The following is a 17,791-nucleotide window of genomic DNA, read 5'->3' as shown; positions in this document are numbered from 1 at the left end:
AAAATCACATTTTATAGAAAAACTTCACATCAAGTAGGTCTCATGCCTTACTTTGAGAAAGAGAAAGTATCATACAAAATAAATGCTTTTGTTTTGTGGTGTAAAAACATAGAGGAAATAATGGCATCTCGCGACTAGTGACAGGAAAAAAAAAAAAAAAAAAAAAAAAAAAATTGCTCAGCATCATGCAAGTTAGAGGTTTTGCAGGCTACCACCCACACCAAATTAATTTTGATATGATGGCCGAATCAATCCAATGACCCCATGTACTTGTTTTGTTTTACTTCTAATGCTAAAGTGAATACCATTTGCTGCAATGAAAGTACTGTAGAGTTGGAAGTAGTGTCTCAGTTCTTGGGGAAATTATCTAAAGATGAAGCACCTAATCAATACTATAACCATATTCTGTACGTATGCAGCTAGTCCACACCACAGAAACATTGTAAAAAAAATAGCTTCTCACTAAGGAACATTGATCATCTAAATAAGAAAAAAAATGATCGGAACAGCAAAGTGCTTCTTAGATTGGATCCTCGTTTTGAGAGTTGGAAGATGGAGAGAGCTCCAAGGTAACTGGACAATGATCACTTCCATAGAAACCTGCGGAGACAAGAACAAGGTCATGCTTGTTACAACATAAGCACTTTCGAGTGAATGATAAAATGTCAAGTAAAAGTTAATTAGCCTCAAGTACCCCCCAAAAATAATAATAATTAGAATGAAAACTAAAAAAGTAATATGTTGTCATTGGTCCAACCATCACATATTCAAACAATGGGGAGATATGCACAATCAATTTATCAACATCAACAATACCTTTATCCCAAATTAGTTGAGGTCGGTGGCTAATGCACAATCAATTCATTCATAAGAAAAATTGGCAAGCCATTAAATAGGTTAGATACAATCCAGCAGCACCAATTACCACAAGCAGAACTCTGGTTTCAGATTTTTAACTCCGCAAATAAGCTAAAGGAGAAGTTAGCAACAGAAAAGAAACCATATCTATACCATGAATTTCAAATTTTGTTGAATGAGCAACTGAAAAGTGAGTATCAATTGCATGAATAGAAACTTACCCTGTAACTCTATCCCTTGTCCATGCATTTCACATGCAACAATCCTTTCTTTAAGTTTTTCTGAAACTGTAAAATAGTCTATTCTCATCCGTTTTCCGCGATACCTTCAAAGAAAATACTCATAAGAACAAAAAGGGTAAAGCTGTCAATTAGATTAGTCAAATTACTAAGTCTGTCTTAAATAGAAAACAGCATTAAAAAGAATCCCATTGTTTATATTTGCAACTCATCACACATTTTAATAGCTGTTCCAGAGGATGCCTTTCTCGGGGTAAAAGGAAAAGGTGAAAAAGAAAAATGGTTAAGAGAAAAAAAATTAAAGTATACTTTAAATTATTTAAGTGCATTTGCATCAACATAATAGTTAATCAGCATTAATGTTGAGAATCAATTATCACGGTATAAACTCTAAAATAAATTTCTTACTTTCCAACTGGATTTCCAGACCATGAGAAACCTTGCTCCATGTCCTTATCCTTGTGCAGAAATCTGTAGGCATCTATCAGCTTTCCCCTGAAGCATGCTCTATAATATCAGATATTAAGACTTTACATAAATAAATAATAATGTCATTAAAAATAAAGGGTAAAAGGAGGGGATGAGGAGTTACTACAATCAGAAACAAGTCAACTATGGTGCAAAATAATATTTTTTTATCAATTTAGTTGTCCTTGTCTTAGGTAGCAATACTCAGTGAAAATACAGACTTCTTATCTAAAGATAAAATGCAAAGTCCAATTTCTCCTAGTCTTCCTATATTTGCTGTAGTTACTCTTCTTTCTGTTTCTTTTCTTTGATTGATACCGTTACCTCTTATTCCCAGTCATGCAAGCCCAATTCCCCATCCCTATCTAGCTTGAACTTAGGATCATTGCATTGGAAATCCCATTCTGTCCTTGGACCTGGTGTCATAATCCATTCTTATAACAAAAGAAAAAAGCTCTCACCCCTCTTCAATGAAGAAAAGCCAATAAGAGTAATTAAAAGTTAAAACTTCAAAAGATCTTATTTATTGCAGTGGACTCAACCGTTAACAAACTATGGGTAGCCCAAACACATAGGAAAATATAATACTAAATTTTGAAATCTAAACTTTTTTAATAATCATTTTTACTATGAAAATTGATTAAAAATCAGGTATTACAAATTGTACCAAATACTATATATAAAATATCACTTCCTAAACTTTAAAATATTATGACAGAACAGACATTAAATGGATCCATACAATCTATCTCATCATCAAGTTAAATAGACTGCAAGAAACAAACTTCCTGTGTCAGTTTTGAGTGAAAGGAAGAATCAAATCTTGCATGATAACATGTTCTCGCATGAGGTTTTGCCATGTTGATGCATAGGTAACAAAAATGAATGAACAAAAAGAATAGTGAGATCACTCACTCTCTTAAGATGGTACCAAATCGTTTTCTTTCAGCCAAGGTAAATCCAGGCTGCCCACAATCCTGCATAAAGCCATGTCAACAGATGTTTAATTACTAGTTGTATGATAGAGAACTACACTACAATACTTGATGCCAACTGTAAGAGATATAAAACCATCTTGAGCCTCTATACTTAAGCTCTTAAGGAGAGTTTCCTTTTGTAAAGAACCAATTCAACCCAAAAGCTTAAGTTGTTGGGTGAGGCTACATTAATGGTTTAATATATCTCAACACGCCCCTTCACACGAGAGCCCACTGGGCTTGAAGGGTGGATAATGCACAGGTCCACCTACCTGTGCGAACAAAGAAATTCCACTTGAAAGAAAGTGGGGGGCGACGAGGATCGAACCCGGGACACGAGGCTCTGATACCATGTAAAGAACCAATTCAACCCAAAAGCTTAAACTGTTGGGTGAGGCTACATTAATGGTTTAATATATCTCAACAGTATCAAAGCCTCTATGAACAAGTATTCAGAATTTTGATTCTTACCACACCCATTCTTCATAATTCAATTAAATTTTGGCGCAAGGTAAAGTGAGACTATGCATTGTCCATGCTAAGTTTGTAGAACTATCTTGCCTAAGGGGGCATGTTGGAGTCTAAGAGAAATACAACCATTCCTGGCCTCCACCTAATATATTAAGCTTGTTGGAGATAAATCTATTGAAGTTAAAAGAGATGAATCTATTTTAAAGGGAACTTCAAGAATGAACTGCTTAGACCTCTTTATTGGGAGGAACATAGCCATTTTGTTTTGCTGCACTGAAAAACTCTGGATGACTCACGTCGATCTCTTCATGGCTGCACGCAGAGAACACATATATAAAGCTCCTTAAAAATTAGATGAGCTAGTAGACACAACTTGGAAAAATCCATGCAACATTCATAACAATCCTCTAGTATAAGATACTAAGATTGGAGAAGGCCAAAATTATTCACTTATAAGATCTAAAGCTCATGACAAAAAAAAAAAAAAAAAAAAAAACGCTTTCCATTAAACCCCAACTAACGAGGGTTTGGGTGAAGGTAATCCTTATACACAGTCTTACTCTTGCAAAGTTAAAGCTCGTGACAACTAAAGAAAAATTATGCTTTTGGTTAGGTAAAACTAGATCTAAAATCTCATCCAGAGCGAAGTGTAGCCTCAACCAATTAGTTTAATATAATGCATACAGTTGCATCAAATTAAAATTAAACATAAATCTTAGTGGTCCCTCAAACTGGATATCTGTTTTGTTCATGGCATGGCTAGTAACAAAACTAGATGCAGCCAACAGCTGAGCTTGACTCAGCTAAAATTTCATGACAAAAGAATGCAAGAGGCAAAAATACATTGCCAAACAAAGAGGATGGAAGTAATTAATCCTATACCCCCAAAGCCAAAAAAAAAAAGAGATTAGCCACCTGACATTCAGATCCCCACACCATATCAAAGGTTTGTCTGAATTTTGTGTAACAAATTCCAGAATCCTTTTATCCCATTTTCTTCTCCTCTGAAATGAGTTTGCCTCCTCTTTCCATCCATTGTTTGGTACATATGTATTCAATATACGAAGTGTTTCAAATTCAGCTAAGATTACTCGGCCATCTGGTTCATGCTTCGAAGCTAACAACAAAAACAAGAGTAAGATCTATCAGCAGAAACAAAAAACTTATGGAGTATAATCCAAGGCAAATATATTAGATACCTATTTCAGTAAAAGTCACTATCCTGATTGTCTTTAAGGACATATAAAATTTATCTAAAAAATTTAACTGGAATGTTGAATAATATATCAAATTGTTAATAGTTAAAAAATTTAAGAACCAAAACATTATAACTATATTTAGGAGGATTCCTGATCCTCCTCAGTGTACATTTTTTCTATATTAAAACAAAAAATATTTTGTAATTATAAGGTCGTGTAATTCTTTTAAAGTCACCAATGAGCATGTTCAAATCTTGGCAGGATTAAAAATTAACAACGTTAATTTTGATATTATTTTCAGCCAAAAGAAAATTAACAATACTGATATCTGTCATTTGAATGCAGAAGCTGTTTATATAACCACTCTCCATTAAACCCGACTAGCGAGTGTGGGGTGGAGGTAATCCTTGTATGCAGCCTTACCCTTGCATAATTACAAAGAGGCTGTTTCCTGGATTCGAACCCATGACATTTCAGTCATGAAAGTACAGTTTTACCATTACTCTGGTTCTTCCCCTTGAATGCAGAAGCTGTTTATATAAACAAAATTAATTAAACACTTAGTGCCATAAATACAATAAGAAAAATCTGTGAAGCAGCATACCAATTTTATCTAGATTGAAAACGACACTTTTTGGCTTAAAGCATTTTTTCACTAGTAGTGCTGTCCCTGCATACTTTGAATCTGCGAGAGACCACCAAACACGATAGTTCCCAAAAGGTGGAGTTGAAAGTGCACGCATCAATATCTGTGTAAGTTCGAACAAATATGCGTTCTAGAGTATTAGAAAGCAATATCATGATTATATCAATTTAACAATACTATATTGTTTTGTTCATGTTTTGGTGTAGAAATAATGTTTATGCATATTAGAGATGTCATAAAGTCAATTATGAACCTTAACATAATAGCTTAAGTTTTTAGGGAAGTTGACCATTGACATGGTATAAGAGCATCTGTAACCAAGTAGTCTGAATTTTGATCCTTGCCACCCTTATTATTCTAAATAGAAGCTGAGCTTTAGCACATAGTAAAAATAGGCCTATACATTGTCCACACTTTAAGCCCAAAGGGATCTTACATAAGAGGATGTGTCAAAGATTTAATAAAGCCATTCATGAATTTTCACCTAACAAGTTAAACTTTTAGTAGAGTTGGTCATTGCCAATGCAAACCATTGCATGAAGATTTTGGCACACCCCTTCAGACTAAAGTAATTCAAAGACCGATCAAAGAACTTTAAGCATCATATTAAAGCTATCACATATATCCTTTCATTTGAGAGCTTCAGGAGTTCATAATTTCTTACGTCAAGTAACCTGAACATACATTAAAACAGTGGAACTTGTAGCTCATTATGAGAACACCAAGGCAGATATTCACTTAAGCCTTTTCTTATTATTTGTAAGTTAGAGACATTTAGTTGTCTAGCAGAATCAGGGGGCGGTGTGTGTTCCTCAAGATGTGCACACTCTCCCCAAGTTTCCAAACACCTCACATTTTTTTCATAGAGACTCCCCAGCCCCAAAAAGAAGTTTTGATTTTTAAAGGATCTTGTAAATAACTAATTCAACCCAAAAGCTTAAGCTAATGAGTGAAGCTACATTAATGGTTTTATATATCTCTAACACGCCCCCTCACACGAAAGTCCACAGGGCTTGAAGGGTGGACAATGCACAGGCCCACCTACCTGTGCTGAAAAACTCCACAAGACTTAACTAATTATTAATTAAATGGGGGGCGGTATAGATTGAACCCGTGATATCGAGGCTCTGATACCATGTAAAGAACCAATTCAACCCAAAAGCTTAAGCTGATAGGTGAGGCTATATTAATGGTTTTATATATCTCTAACAGAACTAATATACGATTCCATTCTCCACATATTTCATTTATAAATATTAGCAATCATCTTCCAGCATCAATGTTTGTTTTGAAATGATAGATGCTTTTTCATAGTTTTTCTTGGTGTTCATAATGGTAACCCCTTTGTGTCTTAAAGTAGCAACCGTGTTCAGAGAACTCCCAGATAATGCTATGCTAGGTACCTAGATTGTACATCAGGATGATCAAGCTTATCCCAGCAACCCTGCAACTCGACCTATCAATCTCATCCAATCTACCCAATCAAATTGATCAGATCATCCCTATCAGGGCCCAATCCTGATTACCCTATAACAAAATGAACAAATGTCACTCCACAATAAACTAACCCATAATAGAATATCTCACCCAAATCATTTCAATCATGAGGAGGAGGAGGTACACTTGCATCTCCCCCCGTAAAAGCTACCATCTCTGACCTCTATAAATACGAGTGACCTCATCCATTTCCAAGTTATGTTCTCTCTTAGCCTAAACACTCTTTAACCACATTTATCATGCACTGACTTAGGTGTTGAAGTGGCCCTGCAGATACCCACCACCATCACCACCACGACAAAGGTGGTGCACTCGGACGACAAGTCCAACCCTGTAGAAAACCACTCAGGTTCTAGGAGGTAGCAGTTCCTATATGACTAGTATTTCTTGTTTTTCTCAAATGCTACTCCATCCATAGTCATATTAAATAACAGACTTAGATATACACTGAAGAAGGATATAGGATGAAAAGCATATGACATTCTTCCTAGTGATGAAAGTAAGTTAGATATTCAGACAATAAAAAAAAAGTAAACTCAAGAAATATCATCAATGGCCAACCCAATTTACACTTTTGATCAGTTCCTCCCACTTCCAGCTCTACTAAGACTAACATGAATAATCCAGCAGGTCAATAATATATAACGCTAAGAATTGATTAATTCACATAAGAATTTTAAAACATACTTAGACTCACAGTCCCAGCAACATATGTAGTAGTTGCTATTGTAAGGAACCAATTTAATCTAAAAACTTAAGCTGATAAATGAAGGCCCATCAATGGTTTATATACTTCTCTAACACGTCCCCTCACACGAGAGCCCACCGGGTATGAAGAGTGGATAATGCACATGCCCACTTACCTGTGCTAAGAAATTCCACAAGAGAAAATAGGTCCGGTGAGAATTGAACCCGGAACACGAGACTTTGATACCATATAAAAAACCAATTCAACCCAAAAGCTTAATCTGGTAAGTGAAGGCCCATTAATAGTTTATATACTTCTCTAACAGCTATAATCCATAACAGGACAGAGCTGTACCTTCTTTTCTTCCCTGGAGGAGCTTGTATCATCTTTTATTTCTCCCTGATTCTTAGATGCACCCTTGGATCCAGCAGCAGGCATCCGCACTTCCTAATAAAAATTTGATGTTAGAAGATTCTTATCAACCAAGCCTATTACCATAAAATATGTATCCAACAAAACAGAACAATGCTTGCTTGGAGATAAATAACACCAGCTCAATTAATGGACAACTAAAGCATGATCATTTCATGCTTAAAGTGAAACAACTTGGCTCACTAATTGAAACTCTTAACTATTTATCTACCAACTAATTATTTATAATTAATAAGATATAAGAATTTGACAACAGGGTTCCAAACACAACAAATGGATTAACTCTCCAAAAGCCATTCATTCATCAATAGAAAAAAATAAAAAAATAAATAAGAGTGTAGGGTTGCAATGCATGAAAAAGGGGACCTGTATGGCAATGACATCAGGATCAAAACTGGTAACGAAGTTGGTGAATTCGGGCCAATTGTTCTTGACCCGAATGAATAAGCTGTTAGCATTCCATGTCAAAAACTTCAACGGCTCCTTCTTCTCTTCTTCCTCACTCTCACTCTCTCTTGGCTTCTTCAAACAACCATCTGAATCTTTCTCCACTACTTGGAAAAACCTTTTCATCTTCCCTTCACGCTTCACTCTTCACTCTTCGCTAACACTCACTCTATTTGCCAATTTGATTTGTTCCCCAATAACACACTCACTGTTGCTTTCTCGACCACAATCAGATACATTCAATTTAAATTAAATATTTATTATTTTTTCCATTTATTTATTTACTCCTATTTAATTGAGTAATTTTAAAAATTATAATTAAAAATAATTAATAAAAAAATATGAATAGATGAGAGGCAAAATTCAAATAAGAATACTAAAAACTCTAATGGGGTATTTGGTAGAGGAAAAAAAAAATTTACCAGAAAAATATGATTACTGGAGAAATGGTAAGAAAGTCATTTTGATGGAAAAATTTAAAAAAAAATATTTGGTTGACCGAAAATCCGAAATATTACTGAAAAAATTTATCTAAATTTGCAAAATCTATGTTCGATAAGAACTTTGCACCTGTTTTTTTTTTTCACTTTTCCAATTATCTTAAAATACCACATCTCAAGTGTTATTTTATAACAGTGAATTTCACTCCGAAATCAACACCAAAGTCGTTTCCTAGCCTTCCTATTTGCCTAGTATTTTTTTTCAAAAATTTGAACCAAACGTGATATTTTTCAATACTCAGCTACACTTATCCATCAAACTCAAAATAAAACTTGTAACAAACACACCGTAAGAATTTGATTTTGCGGAAAACAAGCAAGGAATGCGGATAGACGGTTACAAATTTAAATTTTAATCATGTCAATTAATGAATATCCTTGTGAATTTCATAATCATAACGAGGGTATTCGCAACCTAACTCAAATATTATCCAACTGTAATAAAAAAATATTAATGTTTCTTATACTTATATAAAAGGATGTGGGTTGTATATTTTTTTTTCTCTATTTTCTTTAAATGGCTCCACATAAGTTTTATATATTTTTATGTGTGTAGAAGATAAAATTATTTTCTATAACATGAAAAATATTAATCTCATAAAAAAATAAAAAATATCAAGAACATTGGCAATTTTCATGCCATGGTACCTTTTAAAAAATGTTAACATAATCACATGTGAAAAATTCAGGTCAAAATGTTAGCAATTAAAATCATCATTTCTTATTTTCCAATTTATGAATTTTGTCATTAAAACTAATGACTGAAATTTCTCCCATAAAACATGTAACACCGTTAATATATGGGGAAAGTAATTCTACTGTTGCAGCAAAATTGATGCTCTCCTGTGGGTGAGAGTTCAATTTGTGTGCCAACATTTCATTTCATTCTTTTTTTTCTTTTAAATTAGTGGGACCCATTTGATTGTATCAGTTGAAAATTATTTTCTTCTTCCCCTTTACGACAAAGTCAATAGGATTTTTCTACGACAAACTCTTGAGGAGATTGGCCTCCATCAACAGATAGTTGAGTTAATTATGGAAGTAGTGTCCTCAATGATATCATGTGTTGTGGGATGGAGCTAAAATGAACTAGTTTATTTACAAAAAAAAAAAAAAAAAAAAAAAAAAGAAAAATGAACTAGTTTACTCTAACTAGAGGCATAAGACAAGGAGACCCTTTTGTCTCCTTACCTCTTTGTCCTATGCATTGAAAGGCTGGCACACATCATATTGGAAGCAACTGACAAAAATTGTCCTTCTCAAGGGAAGGCCACCCTCTCACCCATATTTTTTTTTTTTTTTGCGGATGACTTGCTTCTGTTTACATAAGCATCCATTAAGCAGGTCATGATCATTAGCAGCATATTAAGGTGTTTTTGTGAGTCCTCAAGCAAACAATCATCGAGGAGAAGACAAGGATTTTCTTCTCCAAGAATATAAATCATACCAGAGCTAATGAGATAGCCCAAATTAATTTTTATTGCACCAAATTTAGGAAGGTACCTTGGGATATCGCTAATGTCCACGGTAAGAACCCGCACCGTTAATTAAGGAATTTAATTAATAAATTATGAGAAAATAGGAAATGATTCCATAATTGACCCTAATAATTATTATGAGGCTCTAATAATTATAGTAAGTGAGTAAGAATGTTGAAAGTCGCTTTTCGGAAGAAAAGTGCAGATACCGGTTCTGCTAGTCGGTATAAATGCGTACCGAAAAAGTATCCCGAAAAATTGTAATAAGTACATGATAATTACTAGAATAATGTATAGGACTTGTAGAACGAGTTTCAAGTCCAAATAATGAGAACTGGTGCCAGAAACTGGTACTGGCTATGAAAAGCGTGTACCGGAAAGGTGCTCCGAAAATTATAAGAAAAATATGATAATTCTTGTAAAATTGAGTAGGTTAAGAAACCAAAGTTTGGGATTAAAATGCTAAACGTAGCAATTAAAGCTAATATTGTGTGTTAGTGACTTAATCGCCTATAAATAGTGCTTGGCACTAAATCCTAGGCTAATTTTTCAGCCACTCTACGTGTAACTTGGAGGCCAGCTGCTGCCACCACCTTTCCTTAGCCTCCCATGCTTGTTTTGTGCAAAGTCTTCATCTTTTCTTCTTTGTTTCACCATCTAAACACTTGGTTGAGTGTGTGTGAGCTTTGTGAAGAGGGTGGGTGCTCCATTCTGAGTTGTTGTTAGTGAGGTGTTGATGGTCAGAGTTGGTGTTCCTTTGATGGGAGCTCTTGTTCTTGGCTTCTTGAGCTTCAAGAAGCCACCTTTTGGCACAAAGAACCTTACTTGTGTTGTCATTTTCGTGTGCCTTGAAGGTCAGACCTGTAGAGGCAGTGTAGTGAGCTCCAAGAGCCATTGTTGCTATGTTTTGAGCTTTGGTAAGTTGTACCAACCTTTATCTTGTGTTTTGATGAGTAAAAGAGATGTCTTGGTATGTTTAATGAGTTAAACAAGTAACCAACTGTCATATGAACATAAATGAACCTTAAGATGCATGTTTAAGCTTCTGGAAGTGTTAAAAATGGAACCTTGGAGGGATATCTTCGCGAAATGCAGAAACTGCATTCTGTCGCGAAATATCCAAATATTTGACGTGGAATATCCGAATATTGATATCCGGATATGGATATCCGGATATGGGAATTTGGATATCCGGATATTGCCAGAGTGATATCCGGATATTGCCTGTGAGATATCCGGATATTGCATATCCGGATATGTCCCCGAGGAATATCCGGATATTCTGGGTTTGTGAGGAACAGTAGCCTACTGTTCATCCAGAACTGATCTATGGGTTTGTGGACCCTAGTTTGAGGAAGTTGAACTTCTGTAATTAATTAATGTAAGTCAGAATCATATGATTAAGGGCTTATGGTTTGGTGAGAAGCCTTAAGACGTAAAACGTAATGGAAAGACGTTGTCTTAATATTGTATGTTTGCGGTGCATGTTATTGATATATTGTTGGTCCATAACAGATTGTGAATCTGCTGTGTTTGGACTTTGAGCTGTGGACTCTTGGCTTTGGGTGTTAGCTTACAAGGTAAGCTTTCGTGTCCTCGGTTTAGCCATGTTTTGGTTCCACCATGTCCCATGGGGGTATGGTTATATGCATGCTGTGTTACATGCTTTGAGATATATGAATTGCTGTTGAGCTTTATGTGTTAATGGCTTTTAATATGCATGTGTTGTTCCATCTTGACAGTAAGCCTGGGTATGTGGCGTCATACAATACGGTGATCCGGGGTGGATACAAACGGCATCTTGTACTTATTGTGGGGTTGTAAACGTACATCCTGCATTTCTCTGGCCAGTAGAATAGAATTGACACATATGACATGATTATCTGCTGCATTGCACTGATTTAGAACTGATGATGATAAACTGCTTTTGAACTTATATTGCGCATGTATGTGAGCTTGGGGTGGAAGATCCTTGAGGACCCCTTGTCTTACTGAGATTTCTTGTTTAGAGATCTCACCCCACGTTTGGGAAATGCTTATTTCAGGTTCAGGTAGTATGGTGACTGATACCTCTGGCGGCAGGAGGCCAGAGCTTAGCTGATTATGATATTACTGCTTTTTGCTAGCATGACTGGACTGGATGCTGTTTACTTTTTTCGCATTATTATTATGTTGTTGATGTTGAGACTTATGTTGGGCTTTGTTGCCTTATTTGGGTGAGCATGGGAGTTGTCCATGCCACTATGTTGTTAGTACTTTTGAGTTGAGTTGTATAAATTGATAGTTGGTCTGGTCTACGTGTTGTAGTTCCGTGACTAGAGACATACTTTATGTTGTTTTAATTAATGAGGTATTTCAGTTAGCTGTTTTATTGCAATTGCATACAGGCGATGTTTTATTAATTGGTTAATAAGCAAGTTGGTAATGATAATGACTTCATAATTGAAAAGAAAAAGATATTCCGCATTTTTAATTAAGCGCAGCTTAATACGATAGTATGATAACATTACTGGATATATACGAGGTGTTACATTTATGGTATTAGAGCAATGGTTCGAGGGAAAAGCCTGTATGTATTGCAATAGCTAGGATGTTTGGTTGTGTCTGTCTTGTGTGTTTACTCTGTTGAATTTTATTATGATAATGCATATGTAATCACATTGCGTGGGCCTGATCAACTCATAATTTGTGTAACTTGTGCAGAGTCATGGTAAGGTCCGGGAGAACACGAGAGACTTCTGAGGATCAATCTGATCCTATTCTGACTGCATTGGCTGAGATGCAGACGACTAGGTTAGCCGATCAGGAGGCCACTAGATTGGCCAACGCGGCAATGATGGATGTTGTTCGCGAGGCGAACCGGATAGCCGCAGAGGAGGTTCGTGAATCGAACCGGAGGACCACTAAGGATGTCCTCGAGGTGAACAGGATGGCGAACATGACGATGATGAGAGTCATGTTGTAGGAGATGAGGGCTGGTCCTGCTGTAGGTCAGTTTCCACCGCCACCGCCGTCGCCGCCTCCACCTATTGTTCAGGATGAGAGCCTGAGTCACATTGGCAGTGCTGCTCATGTCGCTGAGACGAGGGAGACTCTTGTAGAGCCTGCTGAGGATCGTGATGTGATAGATCACCGGCTGAATGCTTTCAGGAAGCATAAACCACCTGTGTTTGAAGGATGTTTGGATCCTATTGCTGCGGCGAGATGGCTGGAGTCGCTGGACAAGATATTTTGGGTCATGCAATGTATAGACCCACAGAAGCTGATGTTCTCGACTTACATGCTGGAGGGCGCTGCCCATGGGTGGTGGACGAACACCTCTCGTGCTTATGAGATGCAGGGTCGTGTTTTGACATGGCCATTCTTTGAGGAATGCTTCTTGGGTAGATACTTTCCCTACGATGCGCAGGAGAGGAAGCAGTGGGAGTTTGATAGATTGGTTCAAGGCTTGATGTCTGTTGACGAGTACCTGGCCAAGTTCAATGAGCTTGTGAAGTTTGCGCGCTTCCGGATGGTTCCTCTTACTCCAATGTTTTTGGCTGCTAAGTTCCGCAGAGGAAATAGTGAGGTGATTGCTGAGCATATTGCTGGAGCTGCTTCGAGGGATTTTGGTACACTGGTTTAGCAGTGTAAGGACATTGAGGATGTCTGCATAGCGAGCAAGGCCAAGAGGGTCAAGGTCGGCGAGACCAAGGGGACTGTTAGTTCCACTCCTGTTCCTACTTCTTGGAAAGACATGAAGTTTGCTGGGAAGGGCAAGGGTAAACAGTTGGCGACTAGGCAGGCGCCTGGTCAGTTCAAGAAGACTGCTTCACAGCAGGGGAGTTTTGCTAGGCCTCCTTCCACTCCGAGATGTGCGGGGTGCGGAAAGGAGCATGCTAGTCGTTGTGCTTCGGGTCAGTTGATCTGTTTCCAGTGTGGCAAGGAGGGCCACTTCTCTAGAGACTGTCCATCGTCGACGGCGAGAGCTGCAGCTTTTCAGGAAGTTCCTTTGCAGATGGTTCTGATGGCTTCTACTTCGGCACCTGCGGTGCCACCTTCTGTTGGGAGTGTGTACACCTTGGATAGGCAGCAGTCGGACCGCGCTTCGAACCTTGTTAGAGGTACTGTGTCTATTGGTGGTATTGCTGTTGATGCATTATTTGATTCCGGGGCTACGCATTCGTTTGTTGCTACCCCAATTGCTTTGGTGCTTGAGTTGCCCATGTCTGTGCTTTCTCCACCGTTGCGGGTAACTACCGCCACCGGAAAAATATGTGATTCTACCACTGTACATCGCGATGTAGCGTTTCAGTGGGATGGCCGTGAGTTCTCGGTAGATCTGATAGGATTGCCGATGGCCAACTTGGAGATTATTCTGGGCATGGATTGGTTGTCTAGAAACTGTGCACTGATTGATTGCAGTGCAAAGCGCGTGGTGAAGTCTCCGTGTGATTCCACAGCTAGTTCCTCGCCATATATTTCATTGTTGCAGGCTACGAAGGCCTTGAGAGCAGGGGCATTTGGTTATGTCATGTTGAGAGGTTTGGTGAGTGGGACACAGGAGGATATCACTGGCATTCCTGTGGTGTGGGAGTTCCTCAAGGTGTTTCTTGAGGAGATTCCTGAGTTTCCGCCACAGCGGGAGATAGAGTTCTCAATTGATTTGTTGCCTGGTGTAGGGACGATTTCATTAGCTCCATATCAGATGTCGCCACCGGAGTTGGCTAAGCTTAAGAAGCATATTGAGGATCTTTCAGCGAAAGATTTCATCCAGACGAGTGTGTCTCCTTGGGGAGCACCGGTCATCTTTGTGAAGAAGAAGGACGGGACAATGCGATTGTGCACCGACTACAGGCAGTTGAACAAGGTGACGATCAAGAACAAGTATCCCCTTCCTCGGATTGATGATCTGTTGGATCAGCTCAGGGGCGCTTGCGTGTATTCCAAGATTGATCTCCGTTCCGGATACCATCAGATTCGGGTGAAGCCGGAGGATGTTCCTAAGACCGCGTTTCGTTCGAGATACGGTCACTTTGAGTATTTGGTGATCCCGTTTGGACTCACCAATGCGCCGGCAGTGTTCATGGATTACATGAACCGGATTTTCCAGCCGTATCTGGATCAGTTTGTGATCGTCTTTTTTGATGACATTCTGATTTACTCCAAGACTGAGGAGGAGCATGCGGAGCATCTGAGAATTGTTCTGCAAGTGTTGAAGGAGAAAAAGCTTTATGCTAAGCCTTCTAAGTGTGAGTTTTGGCTCAAATCAGTCAAGTTCCTTGGGCATGTGATTTCAGCGGATGGAGTTGCAGTGGATCCCAACAAGATTGAGGCCGTGCTAGATTGAGAGAGGCCCAAGACAGTTACGGAGGTGAGGAGCTTCTTAGGTTTGGCAGATTACTATCGGAGGTTCATCAAGGGTTTCTCCATGATGGTTCTCCCTTTGACTCGCCTTACCCGAAAGGAGACTCCATTTGTGTGGACTCACGAGTGTGAGGATTGCTTTCAGGAGTTGAAGGAGAGGTTGACTACCTCACCTGTGTTGATGCTTCCTGATCCTGAGGAGCAGTTTGAGCTTTACTGTGATGTTTCTAGAAAAGGGCTGGGCTGTGTGTTGATGCAGTCTGGTAGAGCTGTTGCTTTTGCTTCGAGGCAGTTGAAGCCTCATGAGGAGAACTACTCGACTCATGATTTGGAGTTGGCTGCGATTGTGTTTGCTTTCAAGATTTGGAGGCATTACCTGTTTGGCATGCAGTTTGCGGTGTTCAGTGATCACAAGAGCTTGAAGTATTTGTTTGATCAGAAAGAGCTGAACATGAAGCAAAAGAGATGGATGGAGTTTCTGAAGGACTACAACTTTAAGTTGAAGTACCATCCTGGCAAGGCCAATGTGGTAGCTGATGCTTTGAGTCGGAAATTCGTGAGTCTATCCAGTTTCACGATGGGTGACTTCGACCTCATAGAGAAGTTTCGAGATCTGGAGGTGACAACCTTGTTTGGGGGTGCACTTCTCGAGATGGAGACTGTGAGAGTCAGGAATGAGCTTATGGAGAAGATCCAAGAGGCGCAAGTGCAGAGAGAGTGTCTCGACTACGTGAAGAACCAAGACGGTGTGTCTTGGAATGGGGATGGACTTCTGTTGTTTCAGAAGCGTGTTGTGATTCCTCGAGGTCCTTTGACCGAAGAGGTTATGGCGGAGGCCCATAAGGGACAATTTATTGTTCACCCTGATGCTACAAAGATGTACCAAGACCTGAAAAGGAATTTCTGGTGGCCAGGAATGAAGAAGGACATAGCTGTGTATGTGTCCAAGTGTTTGATCTGCCAGAAGGTGAAGATTGAACACCAGAAGCCGTCTGGTAAACTTCAACCTCTTGAGATTCCAGAGTGGAAATGGGAGAGCATTTCCATGGACTTCGTTGTAGGTTTGCCGAAGACTCAGGTTGGCTGTGACTCGATATGAGTCATTGTGGACAGACTAACGAAGTCTGCCCATTTTCTTCCAGTGAATGTGAGCTTCTCTACTGAGCAGTTGGCTAAACAATATGTTCGCGAGATCGTGAGGCTTCACGGGGTGCCCGAGAGTATCATCAGTGATAGGGACCCGAAGTTCACATCTCGGTTCTGGGAGGCGCTGCAGGGAGCTTTTTAGACTCAGTTGAGACTGAGTACAGCCTATCACCCTCAGACTGATGGACAGACTGAGCGGACTATCCAGACCTTGGAAGACAAGTTTTCGTATAACAACAGTTTCCATGCTAGCTTAGGCATGGCACCCTACGAGGCGCTCTACGGTAGGAGGTGTCGTACACCTACCTGCTGGTCTGAGGTTGGGGATCGTGAGTTGTTTGGCTTGGACTTTGTCCAAGATACCACCCTGCAGATTCAGATGATCAGGGAAAAGCTGAAACAGGCGCATAATCGCCAGAAGAGTTACTACGATGTCAAGCATCGTCCACTGGAGCTCAGTGAGGGTGAGCACGTGTTTGTGAGACTTTCACCTGTCACCGGTGTTGGACGGGCACTCGGAGTAAGGAAGTTGAGCCCGCGGTTTATTGGGTCATACCAGATTCTTGGTAGAGTAGGACCTGTTGCCTACCGGCTTGCCTTGCCTCCGAACCTAGCCAACATTCACGACGTGTTTCACGTGTCTCAACTTCGCAAGTATGTAGCGGATCCGTCGCACGTGGTGCAACCGGATGATGTGGAGGTTCGGGAGAACTTGAAAACTCACGTCGGACCACTCAAGATTCTCGATCGTGGCGAGAAGCAGCTGAGGAGCAAGATCATTCCGATGGTCAAAGTGTAATTGTAAAAACCCGCACCGTTAATTAAGGTATTTAATTAATTAATTATGTGAAAATAGGAAATGATTTCATAATTGAACCTAATAATTATTTACGAGGCTTAATAATCATAATAAGTGATTAAGAATGCTGAAAGTCGCTTTTCGGAAGAAAAGTGCAGATACCGGTTCGGCTAGTCGGTATAACTGTGTACCGAAAAAGTATCCCGGAAAATTAATGTAAGTGCATGATAATTACTAGGATAATATGTAGGACTTGTAAAACGAGTTTCAAGTCCAAATAATGAGAACTGGTGCTAGAAACTGGTACTGACTTGGAAAAGCGTGTACCGGAAAGTTGCTCAGAAAATTATAAGAAAAATATGATAATTCTTAGAAAATTATGTAGTTTCATAATCCAAAGTTTGGGATTAAAATGCTAAGCGTAGCATTTAAAGTTTATACTGTGTGTTTAAGTGTGTTTGGGCTATAAATACTCCCATTATGGGCACAAAACCCTAGACTCTTTCATTCCTGCGTGAGTGAGCTGATCAGCTTGGGAGGGAGCACTGTTCCATTGCTTTCTTCTCTTGTTCTTGACCAAAACTCAACCTTGAACCCATT

General features: G+C 39.0%; 1 protein-coding gene across 2 annotated transcripts; it reads right to left on the bottom strand.

The window, feature by feature from the left end:
• Positions 1 to 209: 209 nt before the first annotated feature.
• Positions 210 to 8,097, bottom strand: LOC133304835 (DNA-(apurinic or apyrimidinic site) endonuclease). Of its 2 annotated transcripts, none has more exons than XR_009750674.1 (9): positions 7,842 to 8,097; positions 7,398 to 7,490; positions 4,817 to 4,961; positions 3,929 to 4,130; positions 3,247 to 3,325; positions 2,481 to 2,542; positions 1,506 to 1,592; positions 1,080 to 1,197; positions 210 to 600 (listed from the first exon to the last, which is right to left on the bottom strand). XR_009750674.1 is itself a non-coding variant. In XM_061504896.1 (9 exons), exons 1-9 carry the CDS (start codon positions 8,046 to 8,048, stop codon positions 521 to 523), a joined length of 1,059 nt encoding a protein of 352 aa, XP_061360880.1. In that variant the 5' UTR covers positions 8,049 to 8,097; the 3' UTR covers positions 210 to 520. The 2 variants fall into 2 exon arrangements, 1 of the variants encoding a protein (XP_061360880.1); XM_061504896.1 differs by having other exon boundaries at positions 1,080 to 1,183.
• Positions 8,098 to 17,791: the final 9,694 nt, after the last annotated feature.

Source organism: Gastrolobium bilobum, unplaced genomic scaffold (genome assembly GCF_033153095.1).
Source record: "Gastrolobium bilobum isolate Gb01-03AN ecotype WA unplaced genomic scaffold, APGP_CSIRO_Gbil_v1 utg896, whole genome shotgun sequence".
In the NCBI taxonomy this organism is placed as follows: domain Eukaryota; kingdom Viridiplantae; phylum Streptophyta; class Magnoliopsida; order Fabales; family Fabaceae; genus Gastrolobium; species Gastrolobium bilobum.
Note: the sequence above shows the minus strand (reverse complement) of the source record. Positions and strands in the feature narration are given on the sequence as shown.